The sequence below is a fragment of the Procambarus clarkii genome, chromosome 70, assembly GCF_040958095.1.
Source record: "Procambarus clarkii isolate CNS0578487 chromosome 70, FALCON_Pclarkii_2.0, whole genome shotgun sequence".
NCBI classification, from domain to species: domain Eukaryota; kingdom Metazoa; phylum Arthropoda; class Malacostraca; order Decapoda; family Cambaridae; genus Procambarus; species Procambarus clarkii.
This window is the reverse complement of record NC_091219.1, coordinates 24,212,836-24,238,486: the sequence shown is the minus strand read 5'-3', so window position 1 is coordinate 24,238,486 and position 25,651 is coordinate 24,212,836. Positions and strand designations below refer to the sequence as shown.

General features: G+C 43.5%; 1 protein-coding gene and 1 pseudogene across 1 annotated transcript in view; one reads left to right on the top strand and one right to left on the bottom strand.

The window, feature by feature from the left end:
• Window positions 1-415: 415 nt before the first annotated feature.
• Window positions 416-25,651, bottom strand: part of LOC123775255 (uncharacterized) — a 53,417-nt gene continuing 28,181 nt past the window's right edge. The window contains exons 3-8 of the mRNA XM_069311547.1: window positions 22,393-23,216; window positions 21,282-21,369; window positions 18,990-19,193; window positions 7,704-7,895; window positions 3,738-3,816; window positions 416-1,825 (exon numbers count right to left, since the gene is read on the bottom strand). Coding sequence (XP_069167648.1) covers window positions 967-1,825; window positions 3,738-3,816; window positions 7,704-7,895; window positions 18,990-19,193; window positions 21,282-21,369; window positions 22,393-23,216 — 2,246 coding nt within the window. The 3' untranslated portion in view covers window positions 416-966. The remainder of the gene's footprint in view (window positions 1,826-3,737; window positions 3,817-7,703; window positions 7,896-18,989; window positions 19,194-21,281; window positions 21,370-22,392; window positions 23,217-25,651) is intronic.
• LOC123744895 (5S ribosomal RNA) lies at window positions 12,818-12,938 on the top strand (annotated as a pseudogene).

The window sequence follows — 25,651 nt, the reverse complement described above, 5'->3', positions numbered from 1 at the left end:
CGTGCACCTGGCTATACAGCCGTGCACCTGGCTATACAGCCGTGCACCTGGCTATACAGCCGTGCACCTGGCTATACAACCGTGCACCTGGCTATACAGCCGTGCGCCTGGCTATACAGTCGTGCACCAGGCTATACAGCCGTGCGCCTGGCTATACAGCCGTTCACCTGGCTATACAGCCGTGCACCTGGCTATACAGCCGTGCACCTGGCTATACAACCGTGCACCTGGCTATACAGCCGTGCGCCTGGCTATACAGTCGTGCACCTGGCTATACAGCCGTGCACCTGGCTATACAACCGTGCACCAGGCTATACAGCCGTGCGCCTGGCTATACAGCCGTTCACCTGGCTATACAGCCGTGCACCTGGCTATACAGCCGTGCACCTGGCTATACAACCGTGCACCTGGCTATACAGCCGTGCGCCTGGCTATACAGTCGTGCACCAGGCTATACAGCCGTGCGCCTGGCTATACAGCCGTGCACCTGGCTATACAACCGTGCACCTGGCTATACAACCGTGCACCTGGCTATACAGCCGTGCGCCTGGCTATACTCTGCCAACCATTTAATGCTCTCTACCAAAGTTCAAGAACACTGTTATATTAACCTTTGCAACATTTTGAACACGTAGAACAACAATTACCGCTGCTCGCTGAGAGCGGAGGTTTAAATACAGTTTTGATCAACACAGGTACAACTGTTCAGTTTTGATTAAGTTATGGAGTTATGTAAGATTAACATTTGAACATAGAAAACACCGGAGCTTTGATCACATTAAGACGGCCAGCTCTAGGGGGGCTGATGTTGAGAACATCTACGTACAATAGTCATAAGAACATTCGCTTCGTGAGCTCGAAAACTGCCACTGAAGCGCTGTATTAGTGCCCTCATGGTAATCTGTTTTTATCATTGGAAGTTGAAATATCGTAGACTCTTGTAAGTATGATGTGTGAGCCTGGCCGCTAGAGGGAGCTGGAGCGGGTCTGGGAAGCTGGAGTTGCCCCGTTGGTGAGGAGTTTGTTGGTGAAGCTTGTGCTGTGTGTCCGAGATGCCGTCGACGGCCCTTGGCCGCAGCTCAGAGTCAGCTGCCGCTGGGCATGTCGCGTGGGCGTCCGCGGACTGTGACGCACCGAGGGGCACCGCTGGTTAGGTCTCAACTGCGTCATGGTGATGGGCTGGTCGGCGTTCACTCGTAGGTGCGTGTGAGTGAACGCGGTGGCGCTCTTAAAGCTGCTGTCATACCCACTGCGAAAGGAATAGTTGGGTCTGCGGCGGGGACAGCCGAACGTCTGTCTGAAGCTCTGGATGAAGTTGGCGTTCATGAAGCAGTAGGTGATGGGGTTACAGCAAGAGGAGAGGTACGCCAACAGCTGCACTAGTGACACGCCGAAGCTACCCAGGGCGGCGTACACCTGCCGGGGAATGTACAGAGAGAGAAGGTTGACGATGAAGAGCGGTGACCAGCAGATGAAGAACTCTGCCACAAGCACGAACAACATCCGCACGACACGTCGTTTGGCCATCAAACTCCGCTCTGTGTGAGACGACCGAAGTGGCCGCCAACAAGCGCCGTCACCTCGCCCGTCTTCGTCGTTTCGCCACCGATTCTTCCTCGATGTCTGTTGCCCCACAGGAAGATCAGCTCTGCTCTCTCCCGCACATCCTTCGGGCTCTCCTGGCGTCGTGGACACAGTCTCCAGGTCCCCATTAAAGGATTTGTCCTCACGACGTTGTCGAGAATTCTGCACGAGAGAGAGGACTGAATCCTTTCCTCCTGAAGGCGCGTGAGACCCTGGTGACGGGGGCGGGATCCTACGGAACCTGGGGGAAAACCTGGGTGAGTGTTGTGTCATGTACAACCTATAAGATTTATAATTTTGTTTGGAAGAAGGGAACTATCAGGGAGAAAACGCCAAGCTATTATGACTATATAGCACTGGGAAGGGGGTCAGGATAAGGACTTGTGGATGGGACGGAGGGAAGGAATGGTGCCCCAACCACTTGGACGGTCGGGGATTGAACGCCAACCTGCATGAAGCGAGACCGTCGCTCTACCGTCCAGACCAAGTGGTTGGACTTTGTTTGGAAGAACTATTATCAACTTAGTATAAGTTTAAGGGAAACTTAACTTCCACTTAGCTAAAACTTTACATTAAATTTAAGTCCTAATTAACGAAGATAACATTAAAACTAGTCAATAAAACATAATGTTAATCCTAACTTTGCTTAGATAACTAATTGCTGCAACATGTAAAATGATGTAGCCATGACTTTAGACATGGACGTAACAATCTTTACAAGCCCTTGAAGACAATAGATCAGCACTCCACCTTGCTTGCCATAGTGTAGACCACTGTCTTAACTGTTGCATCAACACAGTATTGTAAATATATGTATTATCAACAACATGTATGTTATTGTGATTGTGTTCATGATGCTACAATTCTTGTAACGATTGTTGAAGGTGATGGTAGTGAATGTGTAACTATTATCAGTGTGCTGAAGGTTGAGGTGACCTGAAAGTGATTGTGATTGTGAAAGTGAAGTGAAAGTGACTCATAGTGATGTGGGAGACAATTATTCCCATAAGTATGTAGGGAGGCACATCTTTTAGCTACGTGGTCAATGGGAGTCACTATACACCATGCCAGTTAGTATATACCATGAGTCACTATACACCATGCCAGTTAGTATATACCATGAGTCACTATACACCATGCCAGTTAGTATATACCATGAGTCACTATACACCATGCCAGTCAGTATATACCATGTCAGTCAGTATATACCATGCCAGTCAATATATACCATGAGTCACTATACACCATGCCAGTCAGTATACGCTATAATATATATACCATAAAAGCTAATTTACACCATACCAGTAGGAGGTGACGCCAGATTAGGCTTAATTGGACCTTCGTCATTTCGTAATAAAACGGATCGCCAACGTATTATATTTTATTATTATTATTACCTACCTAACCTAACCAAAACAACTAACCAAAACAACCTAACCTAACCTAATCAAGCTAAATCCAAAACAAACTAACCTAATCTAATGTAGCATAAACTGATGTAGCCTAATCTAGCGGCATATAGAAAGAAAGTCTCTTCTTTCCTTCCTCACCTAGAAAGTAAGCTAAGCGAGGAAGGCAAGCGCTTGCTTTAGAAAACGAGCTATGTGTGGTTATACATATGTATGCCTTACACGAACACTATGTGAAGAACCCATGTGTAAACATTTAGGAAACGCGCCAGGTGAGGAACACGTAAGTACGTTTTAGAAAATGGGCTCCGCGCAGGTCGGTTGTGTATGGAACCCGTCCTTATAGCAGCATGTCGCATTTTGACGTCTACTTTACCTAAGGCCAAATGGTAGCGGCTTGCGAAATTGACATAATGATGTCCCGTTTTCTGTTCGTGGGTCCTTTGGTAGGTCAGGATAAGGGACGTACGACAGTTTCTTGACGTTGGGGAAGCTCGCGAGAATGCTTTAGAAAACGCACTATATGAGGAATGTGTGAGTATGCTTTAGAAAACACAGTATACGAGAAACGGGTGTGTACTCTTTAGAAAACTTGCTATGTGAGGAATATGTGTGTGTATACTTTAGAAAACGAACTATGTAAGGAATGCATATGTACATACACACAATGATCTTGCTTACACACTTTCAGTCTCCCACATTGAAACACAATACGGTCCACACAAGACCTGCCCGCTCTATTACCTGACGGAGATCCTTGTGTTGGGTGGAGGTGGAGGAGCACTGTTGGAGGAACAGTGCTGGAGAACCGCTGCCTTCGACACTGTGGAAGAAGAGAAAGGTCGATATTTCACTCCTGGAGAGACATTGATGGAGGTGCTGGAGAGAATACAAAGTGATGCAGTGTTGGAGGAGCAGTTTTTGGAGAACGTAGGCTACAGCACGGTTGAAATTTCAGTGTTTTTAAGATTCAGTGTTTTTTGAACACTGCACCGACCCTTGCACAAGGGCGGGCAATGGAAAGGGGTCAACAGGAGTGCCAGGGCGGTCCTCTGTGGGCCTGGCAGGGATAGGAATCTCTCGTGGGGAGTCTAGAAAGCTTTCACGCTAAGGCTCTCTAAGCTGGGGTCTAAAGCTGGAATCAAGATATACCTAGGGTGAGGCCACAGGGCTCCTCCGAGGGTGAAGGCGAGAGAGAGAGGCACTTTTTGGTGAGACTGAAAAGCACTTTAGGGTAAAGTCGGGAGGCACTCAAGATCTGTCACTCGGTGTCTTTCACTTTGTCTGTCTGTCTTTCAATGTGGGATTTTCTGTCTGTCAGTCTCTATGTGTATCGTCCTTTTCTTTTTCTGTCTGTGTCAGTCTGTCTCTCTTTGTATGTCTGTCTTGACGTCTCACAGTCTGCCTGTCAATGTCTGATATCTCCTTCCCTGTCTGCACTTCACCCCCTTCTCTCTCTCTCTCTCTCTCTCTGAAAATGTAATATTGCGAAGCACTAAAAACTGAACAATAACTATGAAAAACACATCCCCCGATTTCATACTTCAAAGAAAATTCCACGGGGTCTCTCATGGCGGTGAAACTTCTTGTGACACTCACAGAGCCCCATGTGTCATCTTGAAAACTTGGGTGAGGTTAGCCACACGCGTCTGGCATTATACTTTGGACATATAGACAGGCAGACAACACAGCTGTTCAATTATATATATATATATATATATATATATATATATATATATATATATATATATATATATATATATATATATATATATATATATATATATATATATATATATATATATATATATATATATGCAAACAAGCCTGAATGGTCCCCAGGACTATATACAACTGAAAACTCACACCCCAGAAGTGACTCGAACCCATACTGCCAGGAGCAACGCAACTGGTATGTACAGGGACGCCTTAATCCGCTTGACCATCACGACCGGACATAAGGAAGTGATAGCCGAAGCTATATGAACCACTTCCCCGCCGGCACTCGGATGGTAATCTTGGGCATAGCATTTTATCAAATCACCTCATTCTTTGGGGAACACGTGAGGAACACAAATGCATATAGTCCTGGCGACCATTCAGGCTTGTTTGCATTTGTGTTCCTCACGTGTTCCCCAAAGAATGAGGTGATTTGATAAAATGCTATGCCCAAGATTACCATCCGAGTGCCGGCGGGGAAGTGGTTCATATAGCTTCGGCTATCACTTCCTTATGTCCGGTCGTGATGGTCAAGCGGATTAAGGCGTCCCTGTACATACCAGTTGCGTTGCTCCTGGCAGTATGGGTTCGAGTCACTTCTGGGGTGTGAGTTTTCAGTTATATATATATATATATATATATATATATATATATATATATATATATATATATATATATATATATATATATATATATATATATTTGTGTGTGTATGTGTAAATCACGAAACAATTAACATATAATAAACAATGTGATAATGACAGACCACGAAGGAAGAAAAAAGGCAGGAATTTCCTTAAGAACTTTCGTATATAATAATCATCCCTCTGAAGATGTATTACTAAGTACGAAAGTGCATATTATATATAGTATATGCTTGGATAGCAGGCGTTCTTTAAACACATTTGATTAAATATGGCCACATGACCTGTGTTGTTGATGTTATAGTGTAGGCTTTCTAAGCCTTTATGCTCCTGCATCTTTTCGCCCCGTTTCTTCTCACTCTCATCCGAGGCTTTGGCCACCGTTCCGGATCATTTTTCATGCCTTGAAACTCGCGCCAGAAAATTTATGGACACATTCTTTCCATATAAACGTTTTAACCGCCGTGTTTTTGTAATGAGTTTGTTGTTCGTGGAGGTGACTGCGTTCTCAACATACTACACTACATGTTAGTGTTTACTCCTTTGTGTAGGGACGTGGCTGTTGTGCTCGCTTTCCTCTGGTGTCTGTCAGTCTGTGTTTCTGTTAAATAAATTTTGTCAAACACAAAGAGTGTGCATTTTGAGTGAAAATATATAGCCTTGTGTTGAACAAATAGGAGATATGGTTGGAGGCACTTTGAGTAATTTTTGGAGTCACGTTTTAGAGAAACAGTCGCTGTTGTGTGCACGAGAGGTATACATGGTCTACACTGTGTGCACGAGAGGTAAACATGGTCTACACTGTGTGCACGAGAGGTAAACACGGTCTCCACTGTGTGCACGAGAGGTAAACACGGTCTCCACTGTGTGCACGAGAGGTAAACACGGTCTACACTGTGTGCACGAGAGGTAAACATGGTCTACACTGTGTGCACGAGAGGTAAACATGGTCTACACTGTGTGCACGAGAGGTAAACACGGTCTCCACTGTGTGCACGAGAGGTAAACACGGTCTCCACTGTGTGCACGAGAGGTAAACACGGTCTACACTGTGTGCACGAGAGGTAAACATGGTCTACACTGTGTGCACGAGAGGTAAACATGGTCTACACTGTGTGCACGAGAGGTAAACACGGTCTCCACTGTGTGCACGAGAGGTAAACACGGTCTCCACTGTGTGCACGAGAGGTAAACACGGTCTACACTGTGTGCACGAGAGGTAAACATGGTCTACACTGTGTGCACGAGAGGTAAACATGGTCTACACTGTGTGCACGAGAGGTAAACACGGTCTCCACTGTGTGCACGAGAGGTAAACACGGTCTCCACTGTGTGCACGAGAGGTAAACACGGTCTACACTGTGTGCACGAGAGGTAAACATGGTCTACACTGTGTGCACGAGAGGTAAACATGGTCTACACTGTGTGCACGAGAGGTAAACATGGTCTACACTGTGTGCACGAGAGGTAAACATGGTCTACACTGTGTGCACGAGAGGTAAACATGGTCTACACTGTGTGCACGAGAGGTAAACACGGTCTACACTGTGTGCACGAGAGGTAAACATGGTCTACACTGTGTGCACGAGAGGTAAACATGGTCTACACTGTGTGCACGAGAGGTAAACATGGTCTACACTGTGTGCACGAGAGGTAAACATGGTCTACACTGTGTGCACGAGAGGTAAACATGGTCTACACTGTGTGCACGAGAGGTAAACACGGTCTACACTGTGTGCACGAGAGGTAAACATGGTCTACACTGTGTGCACGAGAGGTAAACATGGTCTACACTGTGTGCACGAGAGGTAAACATGGTCTACACTGTGTGCACGAGAGGTAAACACGGTCTACACTGTGTGCACGAGAGGTAAACCCGGTCTACACTGTGTGCACGAGAGGTAAACATGGTCTACACTGTGTGCACGAGAGGTAGCGACTGGAGCTAACTAGAGAAGGAAGTGATGGATAAATCCATCCAGTGTTGCCTGCATAATATGGCCAAACATCAACACTAACTCGCCAAGTTCACTTACAAAATCATAAAAGCCTATTCAAACGACATATTCACATTTTAACATACTATTTTCAGAATAAATTTAATTTTAAATTTAGCTATATATTTTTAAAACTGTACCTAAATGTTTATTCGAGTTCGTAAGTGTTTCCGAATTTTTTTTTTTAGGTCGAATGCATGGTATGATGTTAGGCTAGTTGTGTAGTTAACATAAATATTCTCGATCGCAGCTGAACTTTTGCAAAAAATTATGTGCTACATATGCACATAATTTTCTGTGTAATTCCGTCAAAAATTAAAATTTCAACTTTGAATCAAATGAGAGCTGACCTTGCGAGGCGGTGCGGGGCGGGGCTCCGGGCTGCGCGCGCAGCTGGGCGCCAAGCCACAGCGTCCTCACCACCCTCAGGTAGGCGGCCGCCATTACCACCAGAGGCACCAGCAGCAGCGTCGCCGTCAGCAGCACGGTGAAGGTCCGCTCCACCGCCAGGCTCGGCCACACCTCTCGGCACTTATGGCGCCCTGGACGACAAGGAGAGGAGGTAAGGGCTGGAGAACAAGATGGGTCCCAAGAAATCATCCTTGGGGGAGGTAACAGAGTTTCACTGTTACAAAAGGTTTGGTGTTTGGGTTCAGAAAAATAAGTTGTTGCGATTTCGTTGTGGTTCACAATGTGTTAAGATGGTTTTACTAAATGGTATGCTAATTGCTTTTATGTGATTGTGTTTTTTTAAAGCCGTATTAGTCTCAGTAACTGCGGAACATGGGAAAAGGGTTTTAAAACTTTAGAAACTTTTGTCTTGTCACCGTCATTACTACTCTTTTTTTTTAAGTATTTTTTTTAACTATTTTAAAGTTAACAAAACCAGCCTAACTTGTCCTAACCAAACCCTGCCTAGCCTAACTTAGCCTAGCCGAACCTAACAACAAAAATAAGACAAAAGTTTGTATTTAATAAATATTGGGCACGGAGTGTTACATCATAATTTATATGTTGACATAGGTTTCGCTGTTTGATTCATTATATTCATAAATATTTTATATTTGAAGATTTATAATTGGTTTTTATATTAGCCTAGGACAATGGGCTTAGATTTCAGTTTACTTGCGTATTATACATTATAAACAAAAATACCTGGCCCAGCCCAGTGGGGAGTGGGGGGGGGGGTCCACACAACCCAGTGGAAAACATGGTGACCAGACCTCCACACAGCTCGGGGGTGGGGGGGGGGGGGGGTTAGGAACATGATGGGGCAGACGTCCAAGACTCTGTACCTGAAGTTTTGGGTTTTTGCAGTTATATGCGGCCACACTGTCTTCACTATACACGGTCTTCACTATACACGGTCTTCACTATACACGGTCTTCACTACACACGGTCGTCACTATACACGGTCTTCACTATTCACGGTCTTCACCACACACGATCTTACATAAAAACACTTATTTTTACATGCGATCTTCATCACACACTAGCCTCACTTCACACAATCTTTACTAAACACACCCTGGTGAAGCTCCATTGCCCACGAGCTTCACATGCTGGCGTATCAACAGTTGTCTGAGGTGAAGCTCTTTACTACCGTCGATTCTCCCGGAGGATCGCCAAGATCCTGATTTCCGCGGGTTCTGTGGGGCCATATTCCTCCAAATAGGGTCCCAGCTCGCGAGGGCTTCCCAAGCCCAAAATATCGTGTGTTTGAAGGGCCTTCCGTAGCCCCCCTAGAGCTCGCGGAGATTGCCTGTAGTCGACACACTCTTCCTGGTAACACTCTTATTATTTGGCCAAATTTAGTCGCATTCCAATCAACAGACACGCCAGACTTATCCCCCAGACGAGGCTTTTCTCTAGGTCAGGCACTCCATCCCCGCCCTCATGTGAGGCTCCACCCCCCTCCCTAATCTGGCCATGCGTGGCTCCATACCCTCCCCCAATCTGGCCATGCGAGGCTCCACACACCCCAATCTGGCCATGTGAGGCTCCATACTCCTCCAACCAGGCCATGCGAGGCTCCACCCCCCCAATCAGGCCATGCCAGGCTCCACACCCCCCAATCAGGCCAAGCGAGGCTCTATCCCCCCAATCAGGGCAGGCGAGGCTCTATCCCCCCCATCAGGGCAGGCGAGGCTCTATCCCCCCCCCTAATCATGCCAGGCGAGGCTCCTATCCTGAGGTCAGGCCGGGCGAGGCTATTTTCCCCCTCCCACAAGGTGACACTTGGACAAGTTTCCCCCTGAAAGAATCCTCAGATTTTTCCATCATTACTCAAACTTTTTTTTTTTCGTACTCACTCACCATTTTTCCTTAATTACTCACCTGTTTGAGCCTAATTACTCGCATGCTTTGCGCATCATTTCTCACTCATTTTTCGTGTCATTGGTCTCATGGATTTTTTTTGCATAATTAGTGATCACACATAATAACTCATTCTTGTTCGCTGAGTTATTTGCCAGTTTATGCTGAATTATGAATTTGCATACGCTTAATTGCTCGCCAATTTATGCTTAACGAGTAATATTTTATACATATTTACTCAGTTGTGTTCGCTTAATTATTCAGGTTGTCGCCCTTAATAACTAGACGCCATTGTTCGCTTTATATTTTTAAATAACTTGTATAAGTTAATTATACGACCATCTTTGGGTCGTTAATTATTCAGCCATCTATGGGTCGTTAATTATTCAACCATCTATGGGTCGTTAATTATTCAACCATCTATGGGTCGTTAATTATTCAACCATCTATGGGTCGTTAATTATTCAACCATCTATGGGTTGGGGAACAGTGTTGGGAGCACCTAACAGTACGAACAGTCTCTTGTTGGTGGCCCGTATCTTGGTGGTGGTGACCCGTCTCTTGGTGGTGGCCCGTATCTTGGTGGTGGTGACCCGTCTCTTGGTGGTGGCCCGTCTCTTGGTGGTGGCCCGTCTCTTGGTGGTGGCCCGTCTCTTGGTGGTGACCCGTCTCTTGATGGTGGCGGCCCGTCTCTTGGTGGTGACCCGTCTCTTGATGGTGGCGGCCCGTCTCTTGGTGGCGGCCCGTCTCTTGGTGGTGGCCCGTCTCTTGGTGGTGACCCGTCTCTTGGTGGTGACCCGTCTCTTGGTGGTGACCCGTCTCTTGGTGGTGACCCGTCTCTTGGTGGTGACCCGTCTCTTGGTGGTGGCCCGTCTCTTGTGATGTGATTTGGCTCTTGCAAAGTTGTTAAGGCATCGGTCGATGATGGTGTGGAGGCGGTCGTTGATCCTTGTGTTCATCCATGTGTGTATACCGTGGTACAGCTGTATTATGTATACCAGGCTACAGCCGCGTTGTGTATACCGGGCTACAGCCACGTTGTGTATACCGGGCTACAGCCGCGTTGTGTATACTCTGATGATGACGCTTTGCGTTTTGGTGGCTTTTATTAAATATACGTTTTCTGTAACTAATTAACCAGTCTCATTATTATTATTCTCAGAGTAATCACACAAACGTGACTGCATTAATGAGAAAATCCGTGATGAGGGTTCGAACCCGTGCGGTGAGTGTTCACACTCACTCACACTCACTCACCCACTCACTCACTCACTCACTCACCCATTCACTCACTCACAGAGACCGATCAGGGAGAGTTTTTCCTCGCTGTATCTTTGCCAGAATTTATATCAATCCCTCGATATAGACTTCCACGAATGATGACTAATGTTGGTATTAAATATCGGACGAATATTATTTATGTTTGGCGGTTCTAAGGAATAAGTGACCTTTTTGGGTTGTCACTGTTTATGAAGTGTGTGTGACGGTGTTGGTGTACAGGTGTGTGTGGCGGTGTTGGTGTACAGGTGTGTGTGGCGGTGTTGGTGTACAGGTGTGTGTGGCGGTGTTGGTGTACAGGTGTGTGTGGCGGTGTTGGTGTACAGGTGTGTGTGACGGTGTTGGTGAACAGGTGTGTGTGGCGGTGTTGGTGTACAGGTGTGTGTGGCGGTGTTGGTGTACAGGTGTGTGTGGCGGTGTTGGTGTACAGGTGTGTGTGGCGGTGTTGGTGTACAGGTGTGTGTGACGGTGTTGGTGAACAGGTGTGTGTGGCGGTGTTGGTGTACAGGTGTGTGTGGCGGTGTTGGTGTACAGGTGTGTGTGGCGGTGTTGGTGTACAGGTGTGTGTGGCGGTGTTGGTGTACAGGTGTGTGTGGCGGTGTTGGTGTACAGGTGTGTGTGGCGGTGTTGGTGTACAGGTGTGTGTGGCGGTGTTGGTGTACAGGTGTGTGTGGCGGTGTTGGTGAACAGGTGTGTGTGGCGGTGTTGGTGTACAGGTGTGTGTGGCGGTGTTGGTGTACAGGTGTGTGTGGCGGTGTTGGTGTACAGGTGTGTGTGGCGGTGTTGGTGTACAGGTGTGTGTGGCGGTGTTGGTGTACAGGTGTGTGTGGCGGTGTTGGTGTACAGGTGTGTGTGACGGTGTTGGTGTACAGGTGTGTGTGGCGGTGTTGGTGTACAGGTGTGTGTGACGGTGTTGGTGTACAGGTGTGTGTGACGGTGTTGGTGTACAGGTGTGTGTGGCGGTGTTGGTGAACAGGTGTGTGTGACGGTGTTGGTGTACAGGTGTGTGTGGCGGTGTTGGTGTACAGGTGTGTGTGGCGGTGTTGGTGTACAGGTGTGTGTGGCGGTGTTGGTGTACAGGTGTATGTGACGGTGTTGGTGTACAGGTGTGTGTGGCGGTGTTGGTGTACAGGTGTGTGTGACGGTGTTGGTGTACAGGTGTGTGTGGCGGTGTTGGTGTACAGGTGTGTGTGACGGTGTTGGTGTACAGGTGTGTGTGGCGGTGTTGGTGTACAGGTGTGTGTGACGGTGTTGGTGTACAGGTGTGTGTGGCGGTGTTGGTGTACAGGTGTGTGTGACGGTGTTGGTGTACAGGTGTGTGTGGCGGTGTTGGTGTACTGGTGTATGTGACGGTGTTGGTGTACAGGTGTGTGTGGCGGTGTTGGTGTACAGGTGTGTGTGACGGTGTTGGTGTACAGGTGTGTGTGGCGGTGTTGGTGTACAGGTGTGTGTGACGGTGTTGGTGTACAGGTGTGTGTGGCGGTGTTGATGTACAGGTGTGTGTGACGGTGTTGGTGTACAGGTGTGTGGCGGTGTTGGTGAACAGGTGTGTGGCGGGGTTGGTGAACAGGTGTGTGGGGCGATGTTGGTGTACAGGTGTGTGTGGCGGTGTTGGTGTACAGGTGTGTGATGGTGTTGTTGAACAGGTGTGTGGCGGGGTTGGTGAACAGGTGTGTGTGGCAGTGTTGGTAAACAGGTGTGTGTGGCGGTGTTGGTGAACAGGTGTGTGACGGTGTTGGGAACAGGTGCGAACATTTATTCAACTGGTCTGAAGCTTGATGAATAGATCAGAAACTTGATGGACAGGTGTAAATTTAAGCTTGATTAACAAGTGAAAAGCTTAATGGACAGATGTGCAACTTTGGTCATGGCCAACGGCCATACCACGTTGAGAACACCGGTTCTCGTCCGATCAGTGAAGTTAAGCAACGATGGGTTTGGTTAGTACTTGGATGGGTGACCGCCTGGGGGAACACTAAATGCTGTTGGCAATAAAGTTTGGCGCCTGACAGCTGAGTGGACAGCGCTCCGGATTCGTAGTCCCGAGGTTCCGGGTTCGATCCCCGATGGAGGCGAAGACAAATGGGCAAAAAGTTTCTTTTACCCTGATGCCCATGTTACCTAGCAGTAAATAGGTACCTGGGAGTTAGACAGCTGCTACGGGCTGCTTCATGGGGATGTGTAACAAAAAAGAGGCCTGGTCGAGGACCGAGCCGCGGGGACGCTAAGCCCCGAAATCAACTGAAGATAACCTCAAGATTTGGTAGACAGGTGTGAACCTTTGTTGGACGGGTGTGAACCCTTGACGAATAGGTGTGAACGTTGGTGAACAGGTGTAGACCATACTAGTCCCTCAGGTCGCCATCTCTAGCCAAGTATGTGTGAGACATAAACAGCTAAAGCGAGGACATGGACCTTTAAGAATAACTATAACAGACCAAGACCACAAGATTTTAGTGAAAGGCGGGTTGTCATTACCGCAGAGATCTCGAATGAGCACCGACGTACCTAAATGTGTTTATTTCAATTTTATTTTATTTGTTATTCATATAAACAAGAGTTCTTTCATTCCTGTACGTCCAGTAGCACGCGTGGCGTTTCCGGCATTCCTGTACGTCCACTAGCACGCGTGGCGTTTCCGGCATTCCTGTACGTCCACTAGCACGCGTGGCGTTTCCGGCAGGTCCTTAACTCTATTTTCCCCCGGAATACGACCGCCAAATCGGTTAACAACCAGGTACCCATTCACTGCTGGGTGAACAGAGTCTACAGTTAAGGATTAGCGCCCAGTTAATCCTCCCCGGCCAGGATACGAACCCATGCCAAAGCGCTCGCGAAGCTTCGGGCGAGGGTCTCACTACTGCACCACGTGGGCTACTAAATAACAATAACAAAATATCAAAATAATAATATATTAATTATTATTAACAAAAATTGAGAACCCAGCATTTATGCAACTACTTATGAAACCTGTACAGATTTGCTCACTCATGGCGGCTTTGTTTACACATTAAGCAGTTTATGAGCTCCGAAACTATGAGGCTGTTTAAAACAATAATTACTTTGGATTACGAAGTTTTGAAGCTCGTAATCTGTTTAATAAATGTATAGCCGCCATGAATGTTGTCAGATGTAAAGGTTTTTAACTAGATGTTTGATGGAGCCCGTGGCTATATCTCTGAAGATACTCAGAGGTTTGTGGACTTCTTCCCTAACACTTGTTCTCAAGTGCATTGTTCCGACAGTGTGATCATATGGTGTGTGCCCTGCATGTCTTGTTATGCCGAGTTGGACGACCTAGTTGCACAATTGATTACCTTCATTACATTCATGTTTTACTATTGCTCCCTTTCATCAAACAAAGTGGTTCATAGGGGGTTGAACTGTTGTACCAACCCGCAGACCCTGATGTTGCAACTGCTGAGTTGGGGTCATTGTACATTTTCTGTATTGCTCCATCTTTAATTATTTGCTTAATCTGTGGTGGACTCTGGTGTGTGGAAATTTCTATATATATTCCCTTAGTTGCAAGTAGAATTAGGTATGATAAAAGTATGTATAAGTATGATAAAATCCTTACGACTTTGTTTCAGCTGTTGTGTTCCTACTTCCTAACTAACCACATGTTAAATAAAATCAAGCTTTTGACAGCTTTTGAAGCCACAGTGGTACATTAGGACTGGTGGTGGTGCTGATAATTTCGTCAGTCTGGTGAAGGGGGCATGGGGGACATTTCAGGAAATCCATCTTGTCTGTTATCGTAAAAGGATTAAGAACCCAAGTGTCTAGGTGATATAATGCTCAGAGGATTAATATACCTAGCATTAATACACCGTCATATGAAAAAATCAGTTGGAACAGTTTTATTCAACCACAGACGTGGCCACACATTTACAATGCTAACCATAAGATATATATTTTCTTCTGTCGGAGCAGTGTGGGTATGTGAACCAGTCTTGGTGAATACCAGACGCGAGCATTACAGATTTTTTCACTGATATTTCACGCCATTGTGATTTATTTTATATTCTTACTGATTTAACACTATATAATATATCGCTATATTGTGTTGAATCCTGTGAAATATTTTGGAGTGCCTATACGTTTATCTGATATTCAGAAGACAGCAATAATGGCACCATCAACATAAATGATGAGAAACGTACTGATAAACACTTATAAATGTCTATACCTAGTGTTTAGTAACATACAAGAAAATCCTGTCTGCCACCGTCTAATTATTCAGTCCTTCCAAAGCTAGGGTTGCGACTCAGAGTTGCAAGAAATAGTTTGTGATAGTCGCCGGAAGATCTCTAGGGAAATGGCTGTGGGGGAATACATTTATTGTCAAAACTTACGAAATACTACAATTACACCAGGAAACTGTGTGAAGGATATAAGTTGGAAATAAGTTTTCCAACAATATTCTAGCTGAACAAAGACTTTCTCGTGATAATTATCCTGTAAATTGAATGTATACTTTTATTGGAAAGCTGTACATTAAATGTTATATTCAATGTATAGGGGTATGTTTTTATCATGTTTATGTAGAATATTTCCCTTATATAGAATATAAGGGATATATCCCCTAATATATATAATATAAATATATTAATATATATATAAATTTTATATATATAATATATATATATATATATATATATATATATATATATATATATATATAATATATATATATATATATATATATATATATATATATATATATATATATATATATATATATATATATATATATATATATATATATATATATGTATATATATATATATATATATATATATATATATATATATATATATATATATATATATATATATATATATATATATATATATTATATCCGTGGAATATAGGGGAAGATTATGTATAATATGGGAAATTATACATAATCTTCCCCTCCCCTTACATTGTATCGTTCAGGACTAACACAAGGATCTATGAGGAAGCTCAGCATGACTTGTGTTCTGACCATCAACATCAAAACTAGAAAAGCTCAACATCAAAGTTGAACTTTATCGTTGTAGCCACTGAAAAAAATGCAGTCAATTATTTTGTTTACAGGCGATGAGTCACAATAGCGTGGCTGAAATATGTTGACCATACCACATACTAGAAAGTGAAGGGACGACGACGACGTTTCGGTCTGTCCTGGACCATTCTCAAGTCGATTATTTTGTTTAATAATGTTGCTTTTTCACGAAAAAACTAAAATATGCGCCTTTATTTTTTTCAGATGAAAAGTTTATTCAAAATAATTTTATTTTAGTTATATATTAATTCAGTTATATTTCTAAAATAATGCTTTTATATCAAAATAATAAGGAAACATAGGTACAAAAGGTGTATGTGTATTCGTTTGTTGTGTGTGTGTGTGTTTAACTAGTCTTATCTTTATTATCCTTTCACATCTTGCAGGGGATGTTTGTCAACGATACTGGTCTGCACTTTAGTGCTTCCTCCCTTTCTCCTTTCTTATATAATGGCACAACATTTGCCATCTTCCAACAGCTGGATAAACTCCTTTCGCAATCGAGACATTAAAGACCACCAGCTCTGCCTGTGCAGCTGCTTTTAAGACCCCTGGTGAAATATCTGGCCTCGTAGCTATATTTTCATCTAATGATGCTAATAGTCTCATTATTTCCTCTGCTGATATCTTAACATTTGTCAGCTTCTCGTCTAGGGGTTACCTCCTCTCCTAGTGCCCGGAGATGGTACAGCTCTTATCATAGTGAAGACATTGTGCATACTGGCATTTAGCTCACACATTTTCTTTTCATTTTCTGTATGGTCTTCCCTCTCCTTTTCTGGCGATGTTATGTCTAGTTCTTTCAGTCTTTTTTCACACCCCATTACTCGCAATTCTGGGACGAGTCTCAATGCAAACTTCTGAACCTTTTCGAGTTGCTCTTGTGTTTAATTTAGATGTGGGTTCCATGATGAGGCGGCATACTCTAAAACTGGTCTCGCTTAGGCAGCTTTCAGTATGCTAAATGCTTTCTTTTTAATGTTTCTGAATGATGAGCTGACTTTTTAGTGTAGAGTATCTTGTTGATGTTACTAAATTGATATGTGCCTCTGGAGTTAGGCTTCGTGTTGTGTCCACTCTCGGGTCTTTTTCTATTGTTGTTGTAAAGAGATCCTGAAATCTGCCATCCTATTCGTCTCCTGTCGCTTGTTTCAATTTCCATCACCTTACTCTCTATGCAGTCTTTTGATATTGTATGTGTTTGTAAGTTTGTGTTTGACCACCGGGATCACCCATGTACGTGTGGGTAATCCCGATGGTTAATACACCTTTATATAGCAGCATATATGACAACAGATATTCAGTACGGATATATTTATATCTATACCCCCAAAATGACTGTGCAACTTTTATCAAATTATTCAATTCAAAGTGAGATATTAAAGCATAGTTTTCACACCAATTTAGGCTGCAACAATTGTCAGGTGGATACAATGAATGTTTGTATCACTGCGCTGGCTGAAAAATGTAGTTGAAAAAAATGTGTTTGGAATGGAGCGTAACTTAATGTTTTTCATAGTTCCTTTTTTTGCTAGAATTTGTGTTTGGACTTAACTTTTTTTATTTAAAGTTTTGTTTGATAAGTAATTGAGAGGTACACACACACACACACATTATATATATATATATATATATATATATATATATATATATATATATATATATATATATATATATATATATATATATATATATATATTGGCTGTTGATTGCTGGTGTGTATATATATATATATATATATATATATATATATATATATATATATATATATATATATATATATATATATATATATACACACACACACACTGTATATGTTGTAAGGTGCCTTTTGTATTTTTGTCTGTAATGTACCTAATAGGCAGCCTTGCCCAACAAGCCGAATTTTCCTGAAATTATACAGTTTTCGAATATGGAGCTTTAATGGCCAATTATTTTGATACATACCCTGGAAACACAAACCGTAACTGTCTCTATTTTCTGCTTGTTACAATTTTGTAATAAAGTTGTTAAATCTTGGCTTAACGTGTTTATGACGGATTAGAACGTTGTTACAACTTGCTATATTGATTGTTATAACTGGTTAGGTGTTAAAACTTGTTTAAACATTGTGCCAACGTCGTAGTTTCGGTGTGTGTTTGGCGGATATAGCCATTATTAAATCAATTTAATTGATGACGTTAAAATTGGAAAATAGAAAGATATTCGATAGCTTTTCACTAGACAAAGGATGCTAATTTATTTGGTTGAGGAAATGTTCTAGTTCTGGTTGCCTGTTGATGGTCAGAACATAATACGTTCCTTGCGTTAGCTCACAGAAATCACAATGGCATCAAATGGTGATGCATCAAATGAACAAATATGTTCAGTCGATTAAGGCAGCATCTGGGAAGCTCTCGGACGTAGGTTCGAATCCTCGTCACGGCTCTTGTGGATTTGTTTGTTCCTTGTGTTAACCTTTACCATCACAAGACCTGAAGAGGAAGTGTGTAAAGTATTGAATGAACACTTCCAAAGTGTGTCCTTCCTGAGTGAGGTTTCAGATAACCTCACAATGCGGATCATTAAAGACGATAGTAAGATAGATAAATGAGAAAACACCAAGCCATTGCGACTATATCACACATGGAAGAAATCAGGATAAGGATTTGGGATGGGACGGGGGAAAGGAATAGTGCCCAACCACTTTGACGGTCGGGGATTGAACAGCTACCTGCATGAAGCGAGATCGTCGCTCTACCGTCCAGCCCAAGTGGTTGGGCACAATCACGAGACGAGCTAATTCAGAGAGGAGCTAGGTGATAGGATAAACGCGAACGCTTAAAAAAGGAGAGATTTATGGATTAGCGTCCTGCTTATCTGCGCTAAGCTGCATTGATGGAAGCATCGCTGAATGTTGATAGCGAAGCCGATCCCTGCAACGTGTTGAAGCAAAGATAACGCCACCATGTAAGGGTATATATATCTCCCCAACAATCTCTTCCCTTACCTGGGTCGCCCCTGACGGGCATGAGGGTGGAGAGGGCGGCGATGGGCGTCATGATGAAGAGAGAGGCCGCCCACACGCCCGCGATCACCCGGTAAGAGTGGGCGGGCGTCTGCCACCTGCGGGAACGGAGCGGCTGGCAGATGGCATAGAACCTCTCCAGGGAGATGGCCACTAACGTCCACACAGATACCGACACTGACACGGCTGTGAGGGAGAGAGAGATACGGGTAGTGGGCAAGCTACAGCAGCTTCACTAATACGGCTAATCCCACAGCTAATCCTTCAGCACACCCACAGCTAATCCTTCAGCACACCCACAGGTAATCCTTCAGCACACCCACAGCTAATCCTTCAGCACACCCACAGCTAATCCTTCAACACACCCACAGCTAATCCTTCAGCACACCCACAGCTAATCCTTCAGCACACCAACAGCTAATCCACAACACATCCACATGTCATTCACGAGTCGCAGCCCACTTGCAGTATATTTATAAGACATGCATATGTTATTCACAGTTGAAGAGGTCATAGTGCATCCAGAGGTCATACACCTGGAGACTTGTGTTTTCCGCTGTAATTCTTAGTGAATTACGGAAAGAAAAATACTCGTAGCTTAAAAAGAGACTCGCTACACCGTACACCTACGGTGCGCGACGAGTACACCATATATACACCCATGGTACGCCACTTGTCACACATGGTACACTACCGGTACACCCACGCTACACCCACACACAAAATTTGATACACGTCTCAGCGAACCCTGTGTGTGAAATTGAAGTGTGTAGAGCTGAAGGTGGAGAGCTGGAGGCGGAGATTGCAATCACCAGAAGGACGGTACAGAATGTCAGTGTTACACCATTCAAGTTACAGGTAAATGTACCGTATCTGTTTAAAACTTAAAATGACGATACGAGAGTAGAATACGCTATCATACCTCGAGGAGATCCGATTCCCTGAAGAAAAAAATGTACCTCACGGCATCTGACTTTAAGTAATCGTTTCGAAACGTAATTTACAGTCATGTTGAACATCTAGGCGTGTAGTGAGGGACCTAAGTGTGAGTGGAAGACACGGCGATATAGGTTTACATTTCACCATATGACACTAAACCGCCTGTTATGGTTGATTGACAAAGGCCATCATGGAAATACCCTTGACGAGCGCTGACATGATCACTTCAGGTGCCATGAAGAAGGCAAATAGGAAGCCTCATGCTTAACACTGGATAACCCTACCCATTTATTTCAATTTATTTTATTGCGTAAATGATGCCCAGTGCGTTATTTGGTAGTCATCTGTGAGACAAGCTTATAGAGCAATGTCCATGCTTCTTGAATGACAGAAGTTTCTGTTTCATCAGCTAGATCATTCCAGTCTATACCACTAAGATATCCAACTAAACTGTTTCTTAGTATTTACTAACAGAAGGATATATCCTCTATTGGACTTCAGCAACCAACAATAACAACAAACGAGGGTTGTTGTTGTAATATTAAATTCTTGAGGACTTATGAAATCGCTTACAGTTGAGCAGGACAAAGTAAGTGTCCGGGGGAGATGCGAACCTGCGTTGTACCTAACCGCTCAAGTCCCTGTCGTGAATTTTCATTCAAAATGACAAAAGAGTTGGAAAATGAATGAAAAAAAATGCGAGGAAAATCGGCTTTTAAAGTTTTAACAGTAAGAGAAGTAAAGGATTTGACTTTTTAGCTTGAAAGCTCAACAAAAGAGTTTGATTTGGACTCTGTGGAATCTGTGAAATAACACAGTGAAATATATTTCGAATATTAAGCGAGAGATACAAAAGTTGTAAAGATATTGGGTCTGTTTTGCGAGGCTTTGTGGTAGCTATGTTCAGCCCAGCGGCTCTGCTGCCCAAAGAAATCCCATTAACGTGTTGTATCAATGAGAGAATCAGTAAGTCACGAGGAGGATTCGAACCTATGCGCCGGGCACTCCTAGGCCACGCTCTAGGTCACTACATCCCGACATTTTCTTACGGCTACTGGTATTATTACGCCTACTGCAACACGTGTTACTACGTCTACTGCTACGGTAGCAGCTGTAGCTACCGCTACTGTCACTAGTATTACTACTAATAGTACTGCTATTAATACTGCCATTATATGGCTTATTCGAATAGTTTTATGCTTCATAAAAGTGGTGTACGTTCGCTCTCACGGCCCCTAGTGTAGACTATGTGCACATTTCTGCGGCCCCCCAGGCCTTAATTAAGTATGGACTTAAATGGTTGACGAGGTGGCTATATTACGCTGCTATGTTTACACTTGCTATCCTTGTGTGATGGCTGAAGGGTGGTGAGGTCCTGAACGTGTATCCTCGCACCAATTAAGACGTTGCGGATTGCAGTCATCTGTAGAAACAGATATCATATACTTCCGTTATCTTTAAAACCAGATTGCTTGTTGGTAACTGACCATATAAGAAGTTTTCTATATGTCAAAGATTTTGTTTATTACAAAGATCTCCCCAACGGCTGAGAGTCAGGATAATGGTCATTAGTATTGTTGTTGTTGTTGTTGTTGTTAAAGATTCGCTACCTGGAACAAAAAGTTCCACGTAGCACGGGCTATGGTGAGCCCGTAGTGTCTTATCTTTAGTTTTTTCTCCTGATGTCTTGCTGTTCTCTTTGTGGACGGATAGAAGACCAAACTTATTTCAAAACTGGCCAATTGCTGGCTCGAAAGACCCTGCAGTTGGACTGGCACATATTTTAAGGAACTTACACAGTCTGTTCCTAGGGAATTGCTGGCATCTTTGCTGAGTTTTTCTACTTTTCCCTTTGTAATGCAATAAGTACACAAGTACGAGTCGTTGAAGGAGAGGCGCACTGGGGGGAGAGTCGTCTGCCTCTGTAACTCTCATCTTGCACGCGAAGGCTGAACCGAGAAATTCCATTGTCTCCTCCACAACTTGTGGCTACGGAACTATCAGGTTTGTTCCGTGGTGATGGTGCACAGTCATCGGACGCTTGTCTGTTTTGCTCTTTTGTGATGCTCTACCAATAGAGAGAAAAAAAGAGAGAGAGCGAGAACGATAGAGAGAGAGAGAGAGAGAGAGAGAGAGAGAGAGAGAGAGAGAGAGAGAGAGAGAGAACAAGAGAGAGAGAGAACAAGAGAGAGAGAGAACAAGAGAGAGAGAGAACAAGAGAGAGAGAGAGAGAGAGAGAGAGAACAAGAGAGAGAGAGAACAAGAGAGAGAGAGAGAGAGAGAGAGCTATAGCGAGAGAGCTTACAAGACTTGAGAAGCTTCAGGTGCTCCCCTGAGCCTTGTAACACCTTCAGGAACAAAGGTTTTGCGAGCAGAGTAATTAGCTGAAGTTGAAGCTTACCCGGGACCTTCAAGTGCTACCTCACAAACATTACTGAGCAGTTACTGTGTTAATGTGTGGCTTGTTAATGTGTGGCTTGTTAATGTGTGGCTTGTTAATGTGTGGCTTGTTAATGTGTGCCTTGTTAATGTGTGGCTTGTTAATGTGTGCCTTGTTAATGTGTGGCTTGTTAATGTGTGGCTTGTTAATGTGTGGCTTGTTAATGTGTGGCTTGTTAATGTGTGGCTTGTTAATGTGTGGCTTGTTAATGTGTGCCTTGTTAATGTGTGGCTTGTTAATGTGTGGCTTGTTAATGTGTGGCTTGTTAATGTGTGGCTTGTTAATGTGTGGCTTGTTAATGGGTGGCTTGTTAATGGGTGGCTTGTTAATGGGTGGCTTTTTAATGTGTGGCTTGTTAATGTGTGGCTTGTTAATGTGTGGCTTGTTAATGTGTAGCTTGTTAATGTGTGGCTTGTTAATGTGTGGCTTGTTAATGTGTGGCTTGTTAATGTGTGGCTTTTTAATGTGTGGCTTGTTAATGTGTGGCTTGTTAATGTGTGGCTTGTTAATGTGTGGCTTGTTAATGTGTAGCTTGTTAATGTATGGCTTGTTAATGTGTGGCTTGTTAATGTGTGGCTTGTTAATGTGTAGCTTGTTAATGTATGGCTTGTTAATGGGTGGCTTGTTAATGTGTGGCTTGTTAATGTGTGGCTTGTTAATGTGTAGCTTGTTAATGTGTGGCTTGTTAATGTGTAGCTTGTTAATGTGTGGCTTGTTAATGTGTGACTTGTTAATGTGTGGCTTGTTAATGTGTGGCTTGTTAATGTGTGACTTGTTAATGTGTGGCTTGTTAATGTGTGGCTTGTTAATGTGTGGCTTACTGTTGCGGGCTGCTTGTATCGTCCTGATATGAATTATGGTGAATTATTAGTGTAATATTATTATAATTATTACTAGTATCTTGTATTATATTGTTAAGGCTGCTCTCTCACGCCCACATGGCGGTGCTGGTGTGGGTTTGCATTGTTCCTCTTACTAAGCGGCAGTTTCAACACCTTAGATGGTTAGGCAATTGTTCAGGTTGGGTTGTGTAACCATATTTGTAAACATTATCATTAGCACGTGTTATGCTTAGCTATATATTCCTCTCACAACCTATTATATTGTTAGTTAAGACTTACTTATGACTTAAGTTAGTTAAGACTTATGTACCGCGTCTCACCTTAAGGAAGTTAGTTTACATAATAAAGATGGTAGTTAGCCAGGTAGGGCAATTACACTATCTGAACTCGTTCTGGTACCTTTGCAATATTTGTAAAGGGTCAGGGGCCAGATTCACGAAGCAGTTACACAAGTACTTACGAACCTGTACATCTTTTCTCAATCTTTGGCGGCTTTGTTTACAATTATTAAACAGTTAATGAGCGTCGAAGCACCAGGAGGCTGTTGATAACAATGACAGCAGTTGATTGGAAATGTTTTCATGCTTGTAAACCGTTTAATAAATGTAACCAAAGCCGAGGACAGATGTACAGATTCGTAAGTACTTGCGTAACTGCTTCGTGAATCTGGCCCCAGAATACTGGACAACTATCATGTGAGCCTCTAGAGTGATGTATCGGGCTCTAGAGTGATATATCGGCCTCTAGAGTGATGTATCGACCTCTAGAGTGATATATCGGCCTCTAGAGTGATGTATCAGCCTCTAGAGTGATGTATCGGCCTCTAGAGTGATGTATCGGCTTCTAGAGTGATGTATCGGCTTCTAGAGTGATGTATCAGCCTCTAGAGTGATGTATCGGCCTCTAGAGTGATGTATCGGCCTCTAGAGTGATGTATCGGCCTCTAGAGTGATGTATCGGCCTGATAGACGCAGGCAACTCAGAGCGGCCTGGGATTTAGTAGAACAGAGATGAGAGGAACTGTACTTTCACGCAATCCTGATTTTAAAGTATTTTCTCAAGTAGAATAATCCTAACCTAAATTTAAGATAATGTTACTGTGTGAATTTAGAGACATGCCTGTGATCAGTAAATAGAGAAAGAGTAAATTCGCTTACATTGTGTATTATGTTATATTAAGTGTGTTTTTCTCTCTGCTGGATGATTCATTTACCCGAACGACCCTTTTAATCTGTTTTATTCTCTGCAGCACTAAGAGGGAGCCGGTCTTAACATGTTTTACTATTAATTATTGAGAAATTATGTAAAAGCGAGAGTCTAGAAAAATGTCTAGAAATTTAATAACGTTACCCCATTATTTTTTTTTATTTTGAAGATCCATTCTTCGCGTTTCGAACTTTTAATTTTAAAAAGTTGCAAAATTCTTGTCCGTACTGTCTGGGATACTCTTAATTAGCTGTTAAAGAGGCAATTCCCTCCAGGGGAGACTAATGTCATTAGCTGGTTCATCACTCTCACCAAGTTGACAAATTGCATGTAATTTTGATGCAATTTTTAAAGGTCGCAACTTAGAGTCGCGGAAAAATAATATTTGCACTTTGTCACTTTGTTTTTACACGGTTGTTGATAGGGTCAGTCGTTGACCAGACCACACACTAGAACGTGAAGGGACGACGACGTTTCGGTCCGTCCTGGACCATTCTCAAGTCGATTGTGGTCCCATTGAGAATGGTCCAGGACGGACTGAAACGTCGTCGTCGTCCCTTCACCTTCTAGTGTGTGGTCTGGTCAACATACTTCAGCCACGTTATTGTGACACATCGCCCGCATACGGTCAGTCGTTATTAATACTAAACTTAATGCCACCACAACTGCTATTGTAACTACTACTCACAACGCACGATGGCGCGATAATATCAACGAGAATAGCATTTGGAGCATTACTGGGATTTGAAGTAGCGTTCTAGTGACTCCCAGAAGCAAGCCGTAACCCACTCGGCCATGATAGGACAAAGGCTATTCAACCCGGGACTCTACTGAGTCAACTAAGGGAAGACTGGAGGCTTCAACTCAAAATCCCCACATTGCTCCAATTGATATACTCACAACTACTATTAATGCAATGCCTATTGCTACTACAACTGCTACTATTCTTTATACAACTTCTATTATTTATACACCTACTTTTATTCTATACACAACTACTTCTTATAATATTGCGAGCTGAAATACCTCAGTTGGTTAATTGATATCAGTGGGTCACCCAGGTGTGGATCCACCAAATAATTGCAGGTAGCCTATCAACTTGCCTAACTTGCCTATCAATATTTATCTATTAGTGACACGGTGGAAGTGAAATCTAATTCTTCATGCCCCGTCTACTAACCTTTTTATACCTATTGCGCTTTAACTGAACTATTCTA